The sequence below is a fragment of the Atheta coriaria genome, unplaced genomic scaffold (assembly GCF_025399875.1).
Source record: "Atheta coriaria isolate IRGN ID8LTWV9N9 unplaced genomic scaffold, Caltech_Dcor_3.1 hic_scaffold_3_pilon, whole genome shotgun sequence".
Taxonomy (NCBI): domain Eukaryota; kingdom Metazoa; phylum Arthropoda; class Insecta; order Coleoptera; family Staphylinidae; genus Dalotia; species Dalotia coriaria.
Window position 1 is genome coordinate 9490218 of NW_027045445.1, and position 20147 is coordinate 9510364.

Genomic DNA, 20147 nt, shown 5'->3' on the forward strand with positions numbered 1-20147 from the left:
TTAGTAATAAATCACATTGTTGGTTGGAAGTAGAAATTGTTTAATATACACGTATTAAAGTATTATACCTCTCGTAAATTCATTGCAACTATAACAAAATGGTAACACACATTGACAAATGAGCGAAATTATTAATCAAATAATCATCCACAAAATTAGTACAGTTTTCAAAGTATTGCGTAATAGTAACCATGACGTTCCGTTTCGTTTACATCGTTTTGCATATACAAAATTTACAATCGTATCGTCAAAGAATAGAGAATAATACAAATAAAACGAGAACCCATTTTTTCAAAACACCTGAATTCGATGGTTCTCACGATCGCAGACGAGAATGTTGCCGTTCGATGCGATCGCGACGCCTTCTAATCCCTTGAATTCGCCGTCGCGCGTTCCCCAGCAACCGAACTCCTTCAGGAACGTGCCGTCCGGGTGGAATATCTGTATGCGGTTGTTCCCGGAATCAGCTACGCATATGTAACCTTGATCGTCAACTGCAACGCCTCTGTAACAGCCACATGGGATTTATTATCAGTATATTAATAACAACTCGCGTGTGGGCGTTTGATGATGAATATGTCCGCCAGTGTCTATTACACGATTGGCACGTGCGGACGATGCGCATGAAAATGTTACACGTGATGTTGATGTAGATTAGAAACTCATCGATTTCGGTATTTTTATCGCTCGACCTTTAGGGGATTGATTTAATGTGTGGACACAATACCTGGGGAATTTAAATTGTCCTTCGGCTGATCCCTCGCTGCCAAACGCAGACAGCACACGTCCGTTTACGTCGAAGATCTGCACGCGATGATTATTGCAATCTGATACAACCACACGATTCGTATTCGATACGGCGATGTACTGGGGATGTTCGAGCTGTCCTTGCTTGTTGCCCATTGTGCCGAATTTACCGACAAATGTTCCATCCGATTGGAAAACCTACAAAGGAAAAATTACAGGTTTGGAGTTAAAATTATTGCATTGTCAGCGCCCTCAAGCGGTGAATAGTCAAAACTTATTATATTCACTACTAAATATGTCAAAAAACATTTTACTTACTTGAACTCGATGGTTCTCCTTATCACAAACATAAATAAAACCTAGCGCGTCCGTAGTAATACCCCAGGGATAATTAAATCGCCCGTCCGACGAACCCTGACTACCAAACGATCTCAAAAACCTCCCAGAAGGATCGAATACCTGAAAATACATGCATATTGATGATATGTAAATGCGATGATGTGTTACACTCACTTGTATCCTATGATTGTATCGATCGGCGATGATGAACTGACCGATGCGATTGACGGCGACGCCGGCGAGGCAGTCGAACTCACCCTCGCCGTTGCCGTACGTCCCAAACTCCTTGAGGAACTTGCCGCTGGCGTCAAACACCTGCACGCGATGATTCGACGAGTCTGCGATGACGATGGTGTTGTCCGGGCCGACGGCGACGCCGCGCGGCCACGTGAAGCATCCGGCTTCGCTCCCCCGACTCCCTATCTCAAACAGCTTGCGGCCTTTCTGCAGGTACTGGCTTCTAGGGGAAGTACCTGCTGTTGCCACCGCGATACCTAAAACGGCATCAAGCACACACACACAAGAGGATATCAGTTAAGTGCAAGGTTTTAAGGTTAACTAAACTATAAATATGTATCGTCCGCCATTTAAATAATATTGAGGTTATGACCTGTAAACTATTCAAACAACGGTCGAAGAGTTTAATTTAGCACCGGAGGAATGCGACTGCAGAATTGGTATGTCTTCTACAGTCGTCCAGTGATGGTGCAATGCTTAAAATCAGAATTTACGAAGAAAACAAAAACGAAGCAATGTTTGACATGGAAAACAACGTGAGGAAAAGCAGAGCGAAGAGTAAATCAGATGAGAAGTAGCACTCACCGGCTGCTGCCGCTACTGTAGCTGCTGTAGGGGTAGTGGGGAGCCTTGCATGTTTTTTGAATCGTCATCGGAGCTTCCCATTTCCGTCGACGACCGCAGAGGCAAGCCGAGTGATAGCCGCCTTGCGGCAGCGGAACTGCTCGCAGACGAAGGCGTTGCACTTCCGCCATCCTTGTCCTTACCAGTGGCGCGATTACCGTATTTGTTCTTCAAGTATCGCGCCCAGGAGCTGAGCGCCGCGCCATCCTTCTCGGTACCGGGCGATGGGCGTTCGGGCGAGCTCTCTCTGGATTTAAGCGCGTGCGAGGATCGGCTGCGCGCCAGATCGTTCATTGCCGATGACGACGCCGATCCGTATCCCCTCGAGGCGAGATAAGCGCTCGGATTTGTCGACGTCGGCGACAATTGCTCCTCGGTATCATCATCGTCGAAATTATGACTGGACTTGCTCCGCGCCAACCTCTGCCGGCGTTCTTTCATCGCCATATAACGACTGCGACTCGTTGGATACTTGCTGTCATCATCGAAAGAAGAATGATACTTGGAGTCGTCTTCTTCGGGGGCCACCGCGGCGGTGCTCTTGCTCTTGTTGAGGAAGCGACTGGTGTAGCCGTACTTAGGAGTGTCATCTTCGTATGTGGGACGTGTGCGTGTGCTGTGTGTCGAATATTTGTTAATTGGTGGGTCTTCCTTAGTACTATATCTTGACCGTCCATACCCGGTGGTGTCATCCCTGGTGGTTGTTGTTGTCGTGGGCTTGCGCGACGAGTCAGTGCTGTTGTCACGCGCTAGTTGACTCCGCGCTAACAACGGCGCAATATCACTCTTTGGTGGTTCTTTGGGCTCGACTTTCGGTGTGGACTCTTCGGATTCACTCTCGGAAGAAGTCTCCTCCTCACTGCTGGTCTCGGTCTCCTCCTCTTTGGTGCTGGCTGGTGGTGGCGTCGGGGTGGTTTTGTTCTGCAAGAAGCGACTCTGGAAGGGTTTGTCCTTACCGCTGTTGGACCCCGTCGAGGACTGGCGGGTGCGCGAGGGAGCGTCGCCACTATGGTCAACGCTACCGCGCGCCAAATACTTCTGCTTTACCTCTTCAGCGGTGTACGCCGCGCCGGTATTACGCACTGCCGAACCACTAGACTCGCTCGATGTGGAAGAATCCGAACTGGTTGAACGTGTGGCTTTTTTAGGTTCCGCGGATGTGCGACGTGTGGTCGCGGTTTGCGCGGACGCCCCCGACGGTTTCACCGGCGTCTTGCGCTGCTGGGGCGCGGATGTTGATTCGTCCGACTCGTCTTCGGCACTCGTGGTCGCCTACAGGAAAATAAACAAGCGGAAAGTGATTAAGGGACACGGACACTTAACACTGTCACGAAACAACAATAGGTGCGTCTGATGGCATGCTCCACAAACAAAAATTCACACCGATACAACGACAAAAATCGGTTTTACATCGTCCATTTTTATCTGATTAGTTTTGATATTAGTAAAGAAATGAAAATGAATTGTTAAAGGATTAGTAGATCTAGTTTTATCGTCGCATGTAAAATTGAGATGCACAAAAATGATGAACCCAAAAAAACTGTATCCCTTAAGTTTTCCGCTGGTTTACTTTCAGGCAAATATGTGACAAAGGTAACAATAGTCCATGACATTGGTCATCATGCTGGACCGACATTGATAGTTACAGAGAGCATTCACAATTACAGGTGCACACCAACACACACGTTATAACACAAACGGAAGGAGTCGTTTCAACTTGTTGTTGTATCGTTGTTCTGGTATTTGTTTCGGAACATGCCACAGACAGTGTGTAATTATTAAGTAATTTTTTTGGTGTTTTTGTTTTTATATGGTTTTTAAAGCTACGTCACTAGATATATTTTTGTGTTTTTTTTTTGTCGATGTAAGAGTTTTTTTAGAAAAAGATCTGATAACTCTAAATCAGGTACTGTATGTGTAGAAGTAGATTTATTCATCGGGACTCACCTCGGCGGGTGCCGGTGTCTTTCTGCTCGCGGCATGCGTTGGTCTTTCCTCCTCTTCACGCCTAGAGGTTTGTCTAGTGACAGTTGCAGGCGGTTCGGTTTCAGTGGAGGTGGTTGCGCCTTTATTCTGTTTTTTGATTTTAGCGATTTCATCCTCCTCGCTTTGCTGGCGATTAGCTGGTGGTGGTGGTCGTTTGGGTACCACTTTAGGTTGAGGTGGTTGTACTGATGGTACCTCTTTTCCTTTTTCTTACCCCCACCACTTTCAGATTCAATTAATTTCTTCATGACTCTCGGTGAGTCCGCCAGACGTGTAATACCACTAAGTGGTCCTTTAGCAACGTCTTCTGTGTCAAGGACACGTTCCCGTTCTTTATGTTGTTGCTCATTGAATCGTACCCTACTGGTCTGTTCAGTGTCAGAATCATTATCTCCATGGCGGTTGTACCTGCTGCGATATCTGGACCTTGGTGGCCTTGAAGATTCTTCATAATCTTCTCCGTATTCAGTACCACCACGACCATAACGATCTGTATACCTATCTCCACCAGTTGTGGTCTTGGTATGACGTTCTCCAAACTTCCTTCCTGCTAATGGAGGTTCCTCTCCATCGTAATACCCTTGACGTTCCTCTTGTTGCCTAAATTGCGACGCTAAACGATGATCACTCTTGGATCTCATCAAACCAGGACCTCCAGGCACCTGCAGAGCGGTACCCTGTCCAAAGGGATTACTCGGATTGGTAATATTTAAATCCCCATAACCTGCCACGTGTAAAACCAGCTGATTGGGATCATGCGCCAGGACTAACCTAACTTTCCGGCTGTAATCCGAATTTTCATACTCAAAGTTCCTAATGAAATCAACAGTCTTCAAGAAGATCTCCTTGGCGTCCATCAGCTCGCAGTCATCCCAAGGCACGTTCTCGTTAAAGTGCTTGTCGGCAAGATCGCAATTGCTGATGATGTTGGAGATTTCCTGCTCCAAGTTGTCCTTCAGAGTCGTCAGCGTGCGCACTTCGGTGGACATGTAACGATCCAACTCGCCGCGCAAGTGCTCGGTGCGATCCTTGACCGCTTTGGAGAGACGTCTGTAGATCTCCTCCACTTCCTCGGAAACAGACAAGCTGTTTGTCTGAATGCTCTGCGCGTTCTTCTCAACCATCGAGAGTGCATCCTGCAAGCGATGAATACCACGTCGGATCTGATTGTTGATCCTTACAATTTCCCTGCGTAGGATATCCATATGTGCACCTTTACATTCTTCACAGATCTTCTTCTCGCAGTGGGAGCATGGGCTGCAATAGGATTTCTCCGAGCAGACATTGCATCGTTCCATAATCTGCCCGCTGGTGGGATCCGGTAATTCGCCGGTGATCTCGATGTGTAGCTCCAGGAATCGCTGAAGGGTGACATTGGTTGGAAACGCCTGAATCCCCTGGTATGGGATGCGATGCTCTGCACGGCATTCGGGACATTTGACCTGCGGGAGATGCGTAAAGGACGTCCAAAAATATATTTTATTACTCTCGGCACACGCGATTTGGCAATAAGGCAAACTACAAGCGATAAATCGTATTCATTAATATATTTGTATAAAGCGAGCGTTATTTGTTCAGATGTGAGCGGGTTCAGTAGCATTTTTGATATAAAAATATTTGCGTAGGCCGGCCGGCCGGCCGATCGGAAAGTTCGGCCCCGCGTGAATATTTTTGGTCGATGATGCTCTAAGATTACCTGACGTCGCACGTAGTCCGCGAGCCCGTCCATGCACGGCTCCATGCAGAAGCTGTGCTGACATGGCAGCAATTTTGGATTTCTGTATCTGTCCAGACATATGGCGCAGGTTAACAGTTGTTCAAACTGCTCCATCTTGACTTCGGCGTGTTTTCACTGAAAGAATAATACACTTTTATTTTATCAACGGATACTTTTGAAGATAAAACGGTGTTTGGTTACATTCGATTATAAGCGAAACAAAACCGGCATTTCGAAATGTGCCATTCTCAACGCGACTAAAATTAACGCCTCTTGCTGAGCGTGCTCTGCGTCACCGAAAACTAAATTAAGACCTTCCATGCGTGTTGTGTGCGCGTGTGTTTTTTTTTTCTCCACGAACGGCACGCGCGGAATACGCGCATCTAGGCGTAAAGGTGAATTAAAAATACGACTTACACTTTTTCTTCAGTCCTGTCACTTGACTTGCACTCGGTGACTTATCGCAGTAGAAAATAATACTTGAATGGTGTCTGGCTGGAGAATAGTCAGGATGCGATTTGAGATTCGGTGTTGATTTTGAGATGGGCGCGCATATCAATGCCGGTACCGTGTGTGCGCGACTAACGCACGCTCGAGATGCGTTTTCGGTACACGCTCGCCGCGGCTCGTCGCGACGCTAACGACGCCGACGCTTATATCGCGGTTGCTATTTTAAAATACGCGCACTGTACTGAATTTCACGCACACAAGCATCACGTGAGTGTATACCTGCTTGTATCACGGATATCGACACATCCGCCATCTTGAATTTTACATTCAACGAATGAAACGCACGCTTTATCACACATTTTACACCTACGGAATGATGAATAATAAATTTGGCAAGTTTTACGTTTTCTAGAAAATGAAACTGTTTTTTGCAACCTACGCTAAAACTGAAATATTGAAAAGCGTATTGGTTTTGTAGAAATTCTGAAATCCGAATGCATTTCGGGGCGCATTGTGTGAATGTGTTTGTTTTTAGAATACGCGGTTCATCACTTCGTTGGTTCGTTGGACAAACAATTTGTTTGTTCGTCGGGTTAATTTTTTCCTGCGTGCGAATTGAACGCAAAGCATTGTGGTGTATTTTTTTTCGCCTGCGCGTGGATATTTTTTCCGTGTTTTTTTTCTGCGTTAAGTCTGTCTGCGGTTTTGCTAAATCGAGAAATGCGTCCGAAATACGCGCGGAAAAGCGCTATTCACGGTCACGTTTTATTTTTACACTTTGTTAAGACAAGTGCGTGGCATAAATTCGCCAAAGTGTATTTTAATCGAAGGATGAACTTTTGCGCAATGTGGATTATATCAAATCCTTTCATTTTATTCCAAAGGACGTGTTTCTTTTATTTGTTCTTGGACTAGTTTTATTTTTATAGAGGTTTGTTGAATTTTATAGGTTAGTGAGATTAAAATGTTGTTTAGTGTTGCCCTCTCATTGCCAAAAGTGAAAGCTTTAGTTAAAGGCGTTTTACAAGTAAATTTTGAGGTTAATTTTTAAAAATTAAAAAATTATATTGGTTTTTATTGCTAAATAGCTTTTTAGTGTCGCCCTCTTACGGCAAAAAGTGAAAGTTTTAGTAAAATATGGTTTAACAAGTAACTTTTGAGGTTACTTTTGAAAAAAATGTGAAAAATTCTAATAAAATCATGAAATATTGATATTTATGTAGAAAAATGCATTAAAATTGCAAAATTTATAGGTTATTAATGTTAAATAGCTTTTTAGTGTCGCCCTCTTGGTAAAAAGTGAAAGTTTGAGGAAAATATATTTCTACAAGTAAATTTTGAGGTTAATTCAATACAATCGTGAAAAAACACGAATAAAACCATGAAATATTGTTGTTTATGTAGAAAAATGCATGTTTCGTCGATAAAACGCTTTGATTTTGTTGCGCAAAGTTGGAATTGCATCGGAAACATTAACTAGTATGTTCGAACATTACTGTAAATTCTTGTTCGCACAAAAGACGTGAACGGAAAAACAGCGAGCGCACAAAGGACGCAAATTGCTACCGCATTTAGAAATCTCTACAGAAGCACAAAAATGCTGCACGCTGTTAGCCCCGCTCCTTCCAGTTCCAATTTAATTAACGCCGCCACGGCGTAAATTAATTACAAACAATTTTAAAACAGCAAACAACCGCCGATTCCGCCCGTCGTGGGCATTGAATCGAAGCGAATTCGAAGCGAAATCGATGTTATCGCTGCGAGTTTTATACAATTTTATTATTTCTGTATTTTTTAACGGCGGCCATTGATCAAGCAGCAAACACTGATTGCTCGTTTGTTCGCAAAAATTACATATCAGGGGAAAACGACTAATAACATAGAAACGCAGGTTAATATAACCTCAAAATACAAAAATAACCTATAAAAATGTTTAGAGGTTATGTTAGTAATATAGGTAAATAAATTGACTATATTTACAGGATTATTTCCTTAAGTGTATTCTGATTGAGTGACAAGGTGCATGCGATACGTTGTGGCCCGCACGTAGGAAGCATTAATGACACGACATTTTCGTGTAAGTTGGTATTTTTAGCCACTTGTGGAGAGAATGATATTCATTATACGTGCTTATTCAAGCGCAATAACTTAGAGCTGCATAAATCACGCTATTTTTATATTAAATAACTTTCACGACTTTCGATACTAGTCGGAAAATATTTCATTTACATTTACATTTACGCCCAAGAGAGAAAAAAAGTTATAACAGGTTATATACATTATAGGCGTCGTGAGAGCACCGTGAGGAAAACAGGAGTTTGCAGTTTGCATGGGAACAACACTATTTATAAAACTACAGAATTCCGCATCCACTCAAATTGCCGGTTGGGAGTCGCGACCCAATTACCAAAATAAATAAAACGCTTTGAAACTAATGGCGGGCGGTATTGGAAAAGTTTTGTGAGGAAAAAATAAACAAAGGTTTATGTAGTCTTAATAAGCAATTTGGATTTATTCTAACTAGTGGTTAGTGGTTATAAAACCTAATTGATGTTTAATTGTTTGTTTGTGACGCTTTCAAGTAGAAACTACTTAGGCAATTTTGATAAATTTTAGTATAAATATAGTTTAGATCATGGAAAAGGTAATAGGCTACTTTTTATTGCAAAAAATTTACTGGAAAGACGTTAAATAAGGGTTGAAAGTTGATATGAACATTTATCAATAGTTTTAGTAACATAATTTGAACCTAGATGGCGCTAAATGCGCTTATAAGTTTTAAATTTCTTCTGTTTTCAATATTAAGCTAATTTTTATTAAATTGCGAACGAAACTTAATTATTAACAATGATTAATTCCAATATTGGAAAATTAAATTTTTAAACGATAATAAAATTGATGAAAATAGCATGCGAAGCACGAATGCGCATCAAAGAAGTTGTGTCCCCGAAGTAGACTTTCATTTTGTTGCGTCAAAGTGATAATTATAACCTGAGGGTCTCCGAGGACCGGACGCGCACCGGACGTCTTCACGCCGAAAACTTTTCGCAACACTCGCGCACATTCGCAATCCCGTCACGCTTCATCCGTGGTCATCCGGCCGTTTTTCTTTTTCGTCCTTTTCGACAAGCCCCTTGACCATTCGTGCATTCATCAGCAGCCGGTTTTCAATTTTTCTGATCTTTTCAGTAAACTGCCCTTCCTATCGATCATATTACACAAATGTTCAATATGCACTCGAATATTTCTTATATTTTTCTAATATAAATTTATTTTTATCACGTTTTTTGAAAAAATCAAAGAATATAAAAATTAGTTTTGAAAAAATCTTTTTTTGTGATTTTTAACTTTTGGCTTCTGTTTTTCACGTTTTAAAGAATTTTTTTTAAATAAAAAGTAGTCTATGTCATTCTCCATGGTCTAATCTATCTCTATACCAAAATTCATCAAAAAATATTCAGTGGTTTTAGCGTGAAAGAGTAGCAAACATCCATTTTGTCCGTTATACTAAATAATACTATGCTTTGCGTTTGGTGCGTGCCCTGGCACTGTACACAGTACAGTGTGAGGTAATTAAAGAATATGTACGTTTTTGTCTCGTCTCGGTATCTAATGGCGTTAACAGAGTAGACAATGCGCTTTTTATCGAGGCGCGCACAAAGCGTTTGAGACTTGCGGGCACGTTCAATGGACTTTCAAGTTCGCGACGAGATGCGCGCACAGGATTAAAAAGAAGAGTCGCGTGCAAAACACGCCGAGAAAGCCATTAAGCAGAGACGCTTTACAATGCGCCAGCGCGGAGAGAATTCGAGCGCACGATAGCCGCTGCCGTTATCATATACTTTTTGAAACTAACATTTATGGAGCATATTAAAAATCTTTTTATTGCGAAAAACGCTAGTTTCTTTAGAAATGTTTTAGAGTTTGTTGCAAAATATAAATAGAGGATTATTAATGAATTTTGTTTCAAGGAGAATACTCATTTTTGTTTAATTAATCATTGTTTGAGTTTTGATATTATTATCGAGCATAATAATTTACATTGTGGTGTTTTTTTAGGGATGCAACCATGTATACAACTATTACAATAGAGAAAAAAGTGTGTATATGTGGTTGCCTATTAGCAATATTGTAAATTACAAATTGTTGTGTGTTTGATTTGTTATAACTTTTAATCCACTCAACCAATTTTGGTAAACTTTTGTATAGAGATAGATTTGACATTGAAAAAGAACATAAACAACTTTTTGTAGTAAAATATTAAGTTTTTAAATAGTATAACAGCATATTTAAGTATAGTATAGTAATATTTATATAATTTAAACCGAGATGGCGCTATGAAGCACGTTTTCGATGCGTACGCTTTAAGAACGTCTAAAATTTATTATTTTATGGGCATTTCTATTAATGTCCATTCCTGCAGTACTTCTAATTTCAACCCTGCCTTGTTGCATGTAGTAAACCATTACTACTTCAATTAGTTTTGTTTATTTCAAAATTCATAACATTACATTAAATTTTCTGCGACCTGGTTTCGCAAAGTGCGAATGACAAATGATGAAGTTGTTTGCAGATAGCAAGTACGAGGCGTAATATATTCCGACGTCCTTTGAACGTGCATTTTGAATGTTGCAAAGAACGCGGAAACAAAATCGTGCACTACCTACATAATAGTTATTTTCGGATTTTAGTCAGAACAGATACACTTCCCAAAAACCATCATCATTTTCAGTCAAGTAAAATAATTATTTTATACTTACATATAAAAAGAAAAATTCACTTCTATGAAGAAAAAAAATTTTAAAGGAAAAAAAAAACAGAAAAAAAAAACGTTTATCCGAGGCCCTTGGAAAGGGCTCCTTCTGCTTCACCTCTTGATTGCGGTTGAATGTAAACCTGCAAACAAAACACGAGTTAATTTCAGCAAACAATACTAAATTAAATAATTTACTAATAAAATATCAATATCAGATGAAGCGCAAACGACGCAAACACAGCGCATGATTAATTCGTTTGTACTCGCATATATTTGGCGTGAATAAATATAATTTACGTTTTAATCATCAATTTATATTCCATTTGTTACACTAAACATTCTCTACACCATAATGCTGATGCAATTATTGCAATACATTTGTTTGTTGGTTTAGAAAATTTCGCTTATTAAAGTTTTCTCCTAACGTAAAACTGTTTACGCGAGTTTTCACTATGTTAATGCAATGTTTTGCATGAAAAGCCGGTGAGATTAGAAAATTGGCAGTGAATACATTAAACGCCACACTTGAGAAAAGCGCCAAACGACTCGACGCAATTTTCACTACTTACTGCTGAAAAGGTAGACGTCCCAATATACTCGTATAATTTAACTCATGAATGCGAATAAGAAATACAGTGAAAATGTTCAAATTAACTTTGAAATAAAAAATTTACATTTTCATTTCTTAATTTTTAAAATTAAAGGTAATATTCATTAAGCGTTAAACTCGATGATGTCAGTTTTTAATGTGTTTAATACTCTTTTAGCTACTGGTTGCTAGAGGTCTTTGTGCAATGGATAGTCACGCTTTTCATTTCCTTTCGCAACTGCACACACTGTAAAGCACCTAAGCTGAGCGAGCTTTCGGCTATTAAAATTGTGAAAACGTTGGAAAATTATCGCCGTAGCAAAGCGCACTTTTTGCGCACGACTTAATTAACGCATTAATAATGAAACCATTAATTATAAAGCAATAATCTAGGACATGCTTCGGAAAGTGGAGCTAGTATGACATGGGGAAATTGCGCTGCTTCAATAATAATTATAATTATACGCGCAAATCTTATAAAATCGCTGCGGAAACGCTTGACTGCGTTAAAACTACCCGTCGCAAGGGGGATGAAAATTGTGTCGATGAGTTTTAACCTCGTCGTTAAACTGGAAGATTGCACTAATTTTTTTTATGAAAATTTAAAAATTTCATTAGTATTCAAATTATACTTTCGGTTTTATTACGTACTTTAAACTAGGATTTTTAGTTTGATAATCGATCTTATTAAAATGTGTTTTTATTATAATTGTTCATATTTTAAATGTTAAAATGTTGTAAAACAGTAGGAAAACAATAGATGGCGGGTGTTTATGATGTTTTAGTGTATATAAAGTTGCCTAGCTCATGCTGTGCATCATAACAACATAAAAAATATATTTTAGAAAGAAAATATCTTTAAACATAAATAAAATATAATATACAAAGTAATTTAAAGCTATTTTGTTAATAATTTATTGAAAAATAACGATTTAAACCCTAAAAAATAAAATAAAAACATTTTTAGCTTTTTCTTAATTCAGTACAGTTTTTAGTTTATTCTGCTGCTTATAGGGGCCACCAGTGTATATACACAAGTCAAATTGAAAGCATACATAACCCAAATCTCATTTTTCGTGCGGGAATGTCGCGCTTTTATCTATTTTAATCCGTTTTTGTTCTTTTCTGCGCGCATTTTGTACAGTATTACACTATGCACTAAATTTTCACTTCAAGCGTTAGAATTCCCTCGCCTACCGACCTAAAGTTCAGTTTGTAATGAAAATCTGTGCATCCGTGCATGTTTAGCATATGCGGCGAATAAAATTTAATTTAAACTAACGGAATGCAATTTTCCAAGCGATGTCTGCATACATGCGTTACATGCAACACTGATTCAGTGTCACAGAACGCCACATTTCTGTTTTTCTTATTTATTTATTTATTCAGTTACACATTACTACTAAATGAATAAAAATATTAGTTTCCATATTGTGTCGGCCATGTTAATAGCGATTAGTTGAGGTTAATTTTTTTGTTGAGTCAATTACCATTCAACTTTGCTTTTGCTTTGATCATAGCACAGGCATAACAATTTGTGCTACAGATGTAAACTGGCGAAACTTGTAATTTGGTTAATTTTCTATTTTCAGATCGCAAATGTTCGTGGTCATTGAATTCACATCGTATGCATCGTATAAGTGTGAGTATTTGCAAATAGTAATTGGGAATCCACTTTGTAGAGAGTGCAATTTCATCCAACGCGTAAATTACATAATAATAATAATAATAATAATAACTGTAGATATATTAATTTATATCTGCATGGCAGTGATTAAATTCAGCGTCGTTTGGCTAACAATATCAGCATTTACATAAAAACCGCATAAAAGTGTCTCATTCGAATATGTTTTTTGTGCGTGGCGCTCTGCATTTGCACACCCTTCCCACACGTTTTTTTATGGCGGACATTTATAAGCGACTCTAACAATTTTCCATTCGTATCCATTTACGTTACGCAATAATTCACATTCAAATTCGTTTTATGGCCGGGGTGAAGTCTTCGAGTTCCTTTCTACTGCTTTTATACATCGTCGACGGTTTTTTCGTCTTGTTGCCTCGGTCGTAATGTATAATAACACACGCATAAAATTTCGCGCATAACGAACATCTTACGAGTAATATAAAGTATGTTTTATAGTTTTTGTTGCAAAGCACACAAATTGAAATTGTTGTAATTTTCCTTCAAGTCACATTATTTTTATAGTATATTAAGTATCAAGTGGATAAACGTGAATTTTAGTCACGAGTTTGATTAAGTGCAAGCGTTTAATCAATCGAGTGTATAACAACGTTTAGTCACGTTTTCACGTTGAGTGTTTTTTAATTTCAATTTTTGTATTACAAATCATAAAAATTCGCTTGCATAATACTAGGAAATGTAAGGTTATAAATTGGTACTTTAGTCACGGCCGTGCCTAAAGTACTACTTTACATTTCAAATATTTAAGTAGAAAAAATATTTTACCTACGCAGTGTAATTCGTCATAAATCAAGCTTTTTCTGCATATAAATTCGATTCGACGTTTTTATGAGCGTTTTTTTCTTATTCCTTACAAAGTAATCTCTTCAGTCGAGCACTTTTATCTGTTCTGACTTGAGTGGAGGAAATGTTATCGAGCGCATTAAAAGAAATTCGAGAGTGCACGAGTGGGCATATCATTAAAATTTTAATAGTCCGTAAAAATACGCGAAATGAATAATATGTTATGGACGTCGTTTTCATATTCATTTATTCATCGGGTTGAATGCGAACTACGAACGTTGTGTTTTAACTTGTTTGGCGAACGCTGCGTGGGTGAAAAGTAATAAAACTTGAAGGGATTCGTGTAATACTCTAATGCGATCAAAGTTAAATTACAATTTATCGTTAATTTGACGGTTTTAAATCTGTAAATATAAACATAACCAAAATTTTATTTTTATATTTGATAGAAGTGTATATTACGATTATGCAACCAAATTTACATCTTCAATATACTTGGTAGTATATATTAAACATAGTGTGTTAGTTACAACATTCATAACTCAACTACGGTTTGATGGATTTTGATGATCTATGATTTTTTGGATTCGTCTCCATCGAGAATAGCAGAATATTAATTAAAATATCGAAAATTTTTGCTTAAAGGGTGTTAAATAAAGGATGAAAGTTAATGTAGCAATTCAATCATAATTATAGGTAAATAATTGAATCCGAGATTCACGCTAAAATGCATTATTACCATTTCTTATTTCTTTAAAAGGTCCAAGAAACAAGAAAGTAAAAATTATTTTTTTTTAAGTTAAAGGTGATTAAAACAATTAAAAGTAGTAAAACTTGAAGAAATTGGTGGAATACTCTAATGCTAATAAAAATGAAACTTTAAATTTCTTATTTCTTTGCTCTAAATGTAAACATAACCAAACTTTTATTTTCCTAGTTGACATAATTCTATATAATGCTTATGCAACCAGGTTTACATCTACTGCTACTGCATGACATCCCCAAATTATTAATATTTACTTCGATATTTATGTAAGCGATGATTAAAATGTTATCCGCTGGCAAAATTGAATTAGAATGTTTTCGGCCATTGTGCGTGCACAAACAAGTCGATTACTAACGCCATTATACCACGGCCGCCTCTCGTTTTGCATGCGGTTGAATGGTGTGCGTGCTGAAGCAAACTTGCCATCGCCGCCGCCTAATCCGATATTCAGCCAATTCAGCAAAGTCGGCAGGCGCGAGTTTTCGAGCTAAACTAACCGAGACGCCACCCAACACCCAACACACACACACTCACACAGATGAACCTCGTGTGCGCCCTCTGGTATCAACTGATAATGGTACAGAATATTGCAAAGCATGTGCTTGCACACATCGCGTAGGTGGCGGCATCACATCAAGCTGCACAATGCGCGTCTATTTTAATTGAGGTTTAATTAAACCCGCCATTGAACCCCGCCCACGATTTCAACTGCGCTGGGCAAATTGCGAAGATGAGCAACAAGAAACAACAGTGTTCACAGCTAATAGAGGTTACTTGTTAGGTTATTTTAGTAGTAGTAAAAGCTGTTTTAGTTTTTTTTATGTTTTTATGTTTTTATGCGGTGTTTACGAAAAATTTGAATGCGAAGCACAAATTAGCAACAATTATTATTGCTGAGATGAACCTGTTCACGAGTTTAAAGCGTTTGTGTTTCTTGCACCGGGATAAAACTGCATTTTATATGCACACAACGGTGTAACGCCATTACCGCCGGCGGTGGTGTATAGTCCTTGGATTTACATGCGGATTAGCATTCTTGGGTTGCAGCCATGCTCCTGTTAGCGGAAGTCACGTGGCGTAAACTAACGATCTTATGCTGGCTTAATCTAATAGGCATGACTGCGCATGCTTCAGATATGCAACCAGTTATGCATCAGAATATGCAACCAACATAACTTTTAAATTAAACGCATTTTTTGATGTCTACGTCGATTAACAAGCAAATTATAGTTGAGCCTAGAAGGGACGAGGAGAGACCAAAGACCTGAAAGCTCAAAGTATGCAAATCCGATGCGAATAAATGAATCGGTAATTGTGTTCGCCTTTGCCGGGGCCGAACTCCTTCGCACTTTGTGCGAAAACTAATATCGTTGCAGCCGAGGGTTCGCAGCTTCTTCAAGGCGCGTTTTGAAAGATAAAAAAAAAAGAAAATTTGCATGCTTATGGACGGTGTAACCGCGTGTAAGATTTTTGTCTTCATCTTAACTTTATTAACCACTGTATAAAACCAAAAATTTAAAATTTAACTTTAAAGATGAATAAATGATTAGAATCTAAAAAGTTTTTTGGTATTTTAGTTTGGTCACGATTGTCATTTGCACGTTCTGCAACCAAATGTACAGCACATTTGTTATTTGAGTTGAAATGGCGCTGGCGCTTTTTAAACGCTAGTTTTTAGCAACGCTTTACGAGTGGCAGGCAGTGCGACACAGTCAAATTATATATGTAGACACACAGTAAATCCGCAGTCGGTACGCTAACGTTCGCCAAAGTACAGTTTGAACATGCTAGAACTAGACCGTAGTACTAGACGACCGTTAGTACGTTTAACGAGCTTAACCGCAACCCGCAGCATACAACGCGTCCACCATCATTACACATCTTTGCAATGATCGTAAAGTTGCCTATTAAATGCGCATTTATTTCATCTCTATACACAACTTAATTTGCTATATAAAATTTTATTGCAAATTATTTTTTATTTACATTAAAATTTAATATCAAATTAAAAAGAAAAAAAAAGATCAAAACATATGAAGCACTTGTAGCGCCCTCTGGTGGTGAAGTTTCAAAGCTTTTATAGACTATCTAAATTTAAGTTGATTTTTTAAATTTGAGTGGTTTCCTGAAGTTCCTCTGAACAGAATGTAGATTTTTGCGATATCAAACAATTCAACTAATGCTCGTTGGCGCGTACATTCGCAAGCACCCGATGGTCTCGTGCTCGACGGCGAGCATCCCGCATAATGTGCGTTCCGAAATTTTTCGCCGGTACGTGCGCCGCTCCTGCAATTTTGAAACGATGTCGTTGGCTTGAACTCTTTTTTCTTATTTGCGCAGACAATGCCGGGGAGTGCGGTCGGCATGCGCCCGAATTGCGACGTTATGCGCGGTCTCAGCGGGCGCTTCTTTTATTTGCGCGCTATACGAGTATGTTGAAGAGAATTCGTTTACTGCACGCGCGTACGGTAAGTACACGTTCAAAAAAGTCTGTGTTTTAATGTTAGTCAAAATGTCACCCAATGGGGTAACACTTGTGGGTTCAACAGATTTATTTATATGAATATTTGTTACTTGCGGTTGGATTTGAAAAGGGGAACTTATTTTTATGTAGATAAAATTGTTATTGAGTTGTTTGAGGTTATACAATAATTTTCTAGCAAACATCATAGTATAAAGTAGGAGAAACGTCCGTCAGATGGCGCGATTTCACAGTCAAAACTGTAATATTTATATTTCTTTAAAAACATGATAAAAGTACTAGTAGATACCGTTTATTTACCAAATATTTGTTATTTTAACATAAACTAATGATTTTTAAGGAATTTACCTAGTTTTAAACTTGAATAAATTCAAATTAATTCAAATACTTTCAGTTTCAGCCATCTAGTGGCAACTTTTACTACTTCTGGCACTATGATACACTAACCTCAGAAATATGTTTGTCATCGTGCACGCAGTTTGGTTATAAAGTGCTAAATTTAGTTCTTATTGTCGTCATTTACTTGATTTTGCAACTTTATACTCGTTACACGAAGGTATGTATATAAATTACTTACTTATTCATAAATTTTCCTGCCTAAACAAATTTTAATCGATTTTCTATGACTTTTTACACCAAAATTCAAAAACTAAATTCAGAAAACTTGTGATTACAGTTTTCTTCTAACAGTTTTCATAGCCATTGACATATATCTACTGCATTCAGTAATATATGATACACATTGAAAAAAAAACGCGTCGACAAAGCAGAGGCGTGAGGCGGCGTCGACGGCGCGACACATTGTCGAGAATATAATGATCCTTTGCGCCGACAGGCCTCGCGCGCCATTTTCTCATTTCGCCATACGTGTGATAAGTGCGTATTTTTTCCGCGCGCGCGCTATTCGCACCCAGCATAAAACAAGAAACGATGCGTTTCCATTGTTCAGGCGAAACATCTCTCGCGCGCCAGCTAAAAGCCTATAGATTTTTTTCGGACTTTTTCTCTAGTTAGCACCATTAGATCTCCCGCTAAGCAGTTAACAAGCCAGCGAATGTTGGAATCAATCACGCAATCCATTCGGTTAATTGCTTAAATAAAACTGCTTTACGGAGTTAAGCGGCAGCATTAAGAAGGGAATCATTAAATGAAAAATTAGTGGAAAATGCAAAAACAGAGTTAATGCGATTTTTATTGATCATTCAAACGTACATTAAAGTAATTCTGATCAATTTTTTGATTGAATTCTTGTTATTGCAAAACAATGCACTCATTTTTTTTCACTCACTGGACGTGTATGCAAAAGTACTGGAATCACTAAACGCCGCTATTTTGGCGGCGGCAGGGGCGGCACGCGCGTATGCGAATATAGCGTAGCACTAGAGGATGCACTGCGGCGGCGGATTTTCATTAACCGGCGCCGAGCGCGCGATATCACCGACTGCAGGTGTGATGTAAGGCCGGGCCGGGTCGGCGTCGCGCTCTTCGCTGGCACAGTTTTCGGCGACGCTCGGCCGCCGGCCAGCTGAGACTTCTAAATAGAAACTGCCGGGATGACAACCGGCCGCCGCCGTCGTTGTCGAGCTGGTGGCGATGCGCGCCGCAGACAGGGTCACGCGATTATCGGCAAGCGAGTGGAAAACTCGAAGCAAATATTTGCCGACCACCAACGTGGTGCAGCCCGTAAATCATGTTTTGTTTAACGAGAGGAATTAATATCTATTCGCTTTTTTTATTTATGAAGCTTTTTTTAATTTATGATAATTACATTATCATAAAGATTAAATTTCGCAGACACAATTCAATATTTGCCAAGTTTAATGGAGAAACACATTTGTATTAAATTTCAGGAGATAATTTTTTAAAATTATTACATGAATTTTTTGCAAAATTAAAATTTTTTTAGAAAAAAATTAAATATTTACGTTAAGTAGTAGTTTTTAATAATCAATTGAAATGTTTTTGGAGTATTTTATTGATGTTCTGTGATAAAAGTTGAAAAGTTGTGGATTTTTAGGTAAAATAAAAAATGTTTGTATGTTTGTTACGCTTTTACTCAAAATCCACTGAACCAATTTTGATAAATTTTGGTATAAAGATATTTAGAATCAAGGAGAAGCAAATAAACTATTTTTTGTTACAAAAATATAACTAGAAGGATGTAAAATTAGGGTTGAAAATTGAAAATTAAAAAAAATTGAAAACATTTAATAAATTTGTTATTTTTGTCATAATTAGCAACAGTATTAACTCCAGAGTTTGACAACTGATTCAGAAATAGTTAAAAAATACTAAAAAACTTTTAATTTCAAGAAATTTTTTTTAATTTTGCAGAAAAACCTTTTTAAATTAAATAAAATATTGTAATTTAATTGTTTCACAAATAAATTTTCCTTGACCTCGTCTACCTATACAATCATTAAAGCAAATTTTCCTTTCCCACATGTCATGCTCTCACCCACAACCCATTTTTTTTCTTTTTCTCCACCACGTTATCTTTCCCTCATTAGTTTAGTTTATTCTCCAGTTAACGGAGTGCAACGAGCACCACCTCGCGATGCGCTCCCATTATGCAAATAAACATGTTTTGTTTATGATAATGAGCTGTCACCTCATAATTTGTACACGCATTAATATCGCGTGAATTTTATTTCACAAATTCGCTCTGCGTGCGTGAAACGCGCTGAAAACTCTAGTTCAGTGCCGGGCGACTATTTTAAATCGGAATTTTCAAACTCTATTTTCGAGTTCGAACCGAATCATTCACATTCACAGACTCCTAGTCTCTCACAGACTCGCTTTTTTTTTTGTTTCAATGATAACACCGCGCAACGCACTGGAAAATTGTTTTCTTTTGTGTGCGGATGACGTGGATGTGGGGGAGGTAAAAAACGTGATGATGTTTCAAACGCTGCGTGCTGATCAAATATTTAAAACCTTTCGTTTATTATGCACTGTGTGCGGCACGC

At 38.6% G+C, this 20147-nt stretch overlaps 1 protein-coding gene across 1 annotated transcript; it reads right to left on the reverse strand.

Annotated features, from left to right (window-relative positions):
- Window positions 1-16: 16 nt before the first annotated feature.
- LOC135803975 (RING finger protein nhl-1-like) lies at window positions 17-18713 on the reverse strand. Its single transcript, XM_065317726.1, is given in 12 exon segments — window positions 17-505; window positions 728-945; window positions 1066-1206; window positions 1261-1580; window positions 1909-1950; window positions 1953-2563; window positions 2627-3219; window positions 3895-4127; window positions 4130-5375; window positions 5630-5785; window positions 10861-10996; window positions 18467-18713. Coding segments are annotated over 10 exon segments (3753 nt in total). The 5' UTR covers window positions 5765-5785; window positions 10861-10996; window positions 18467-18713; the 3' UTR covers window positions 17-291.
- Window positions 18714-20147: the final 1434 nt, after the last annotated feature.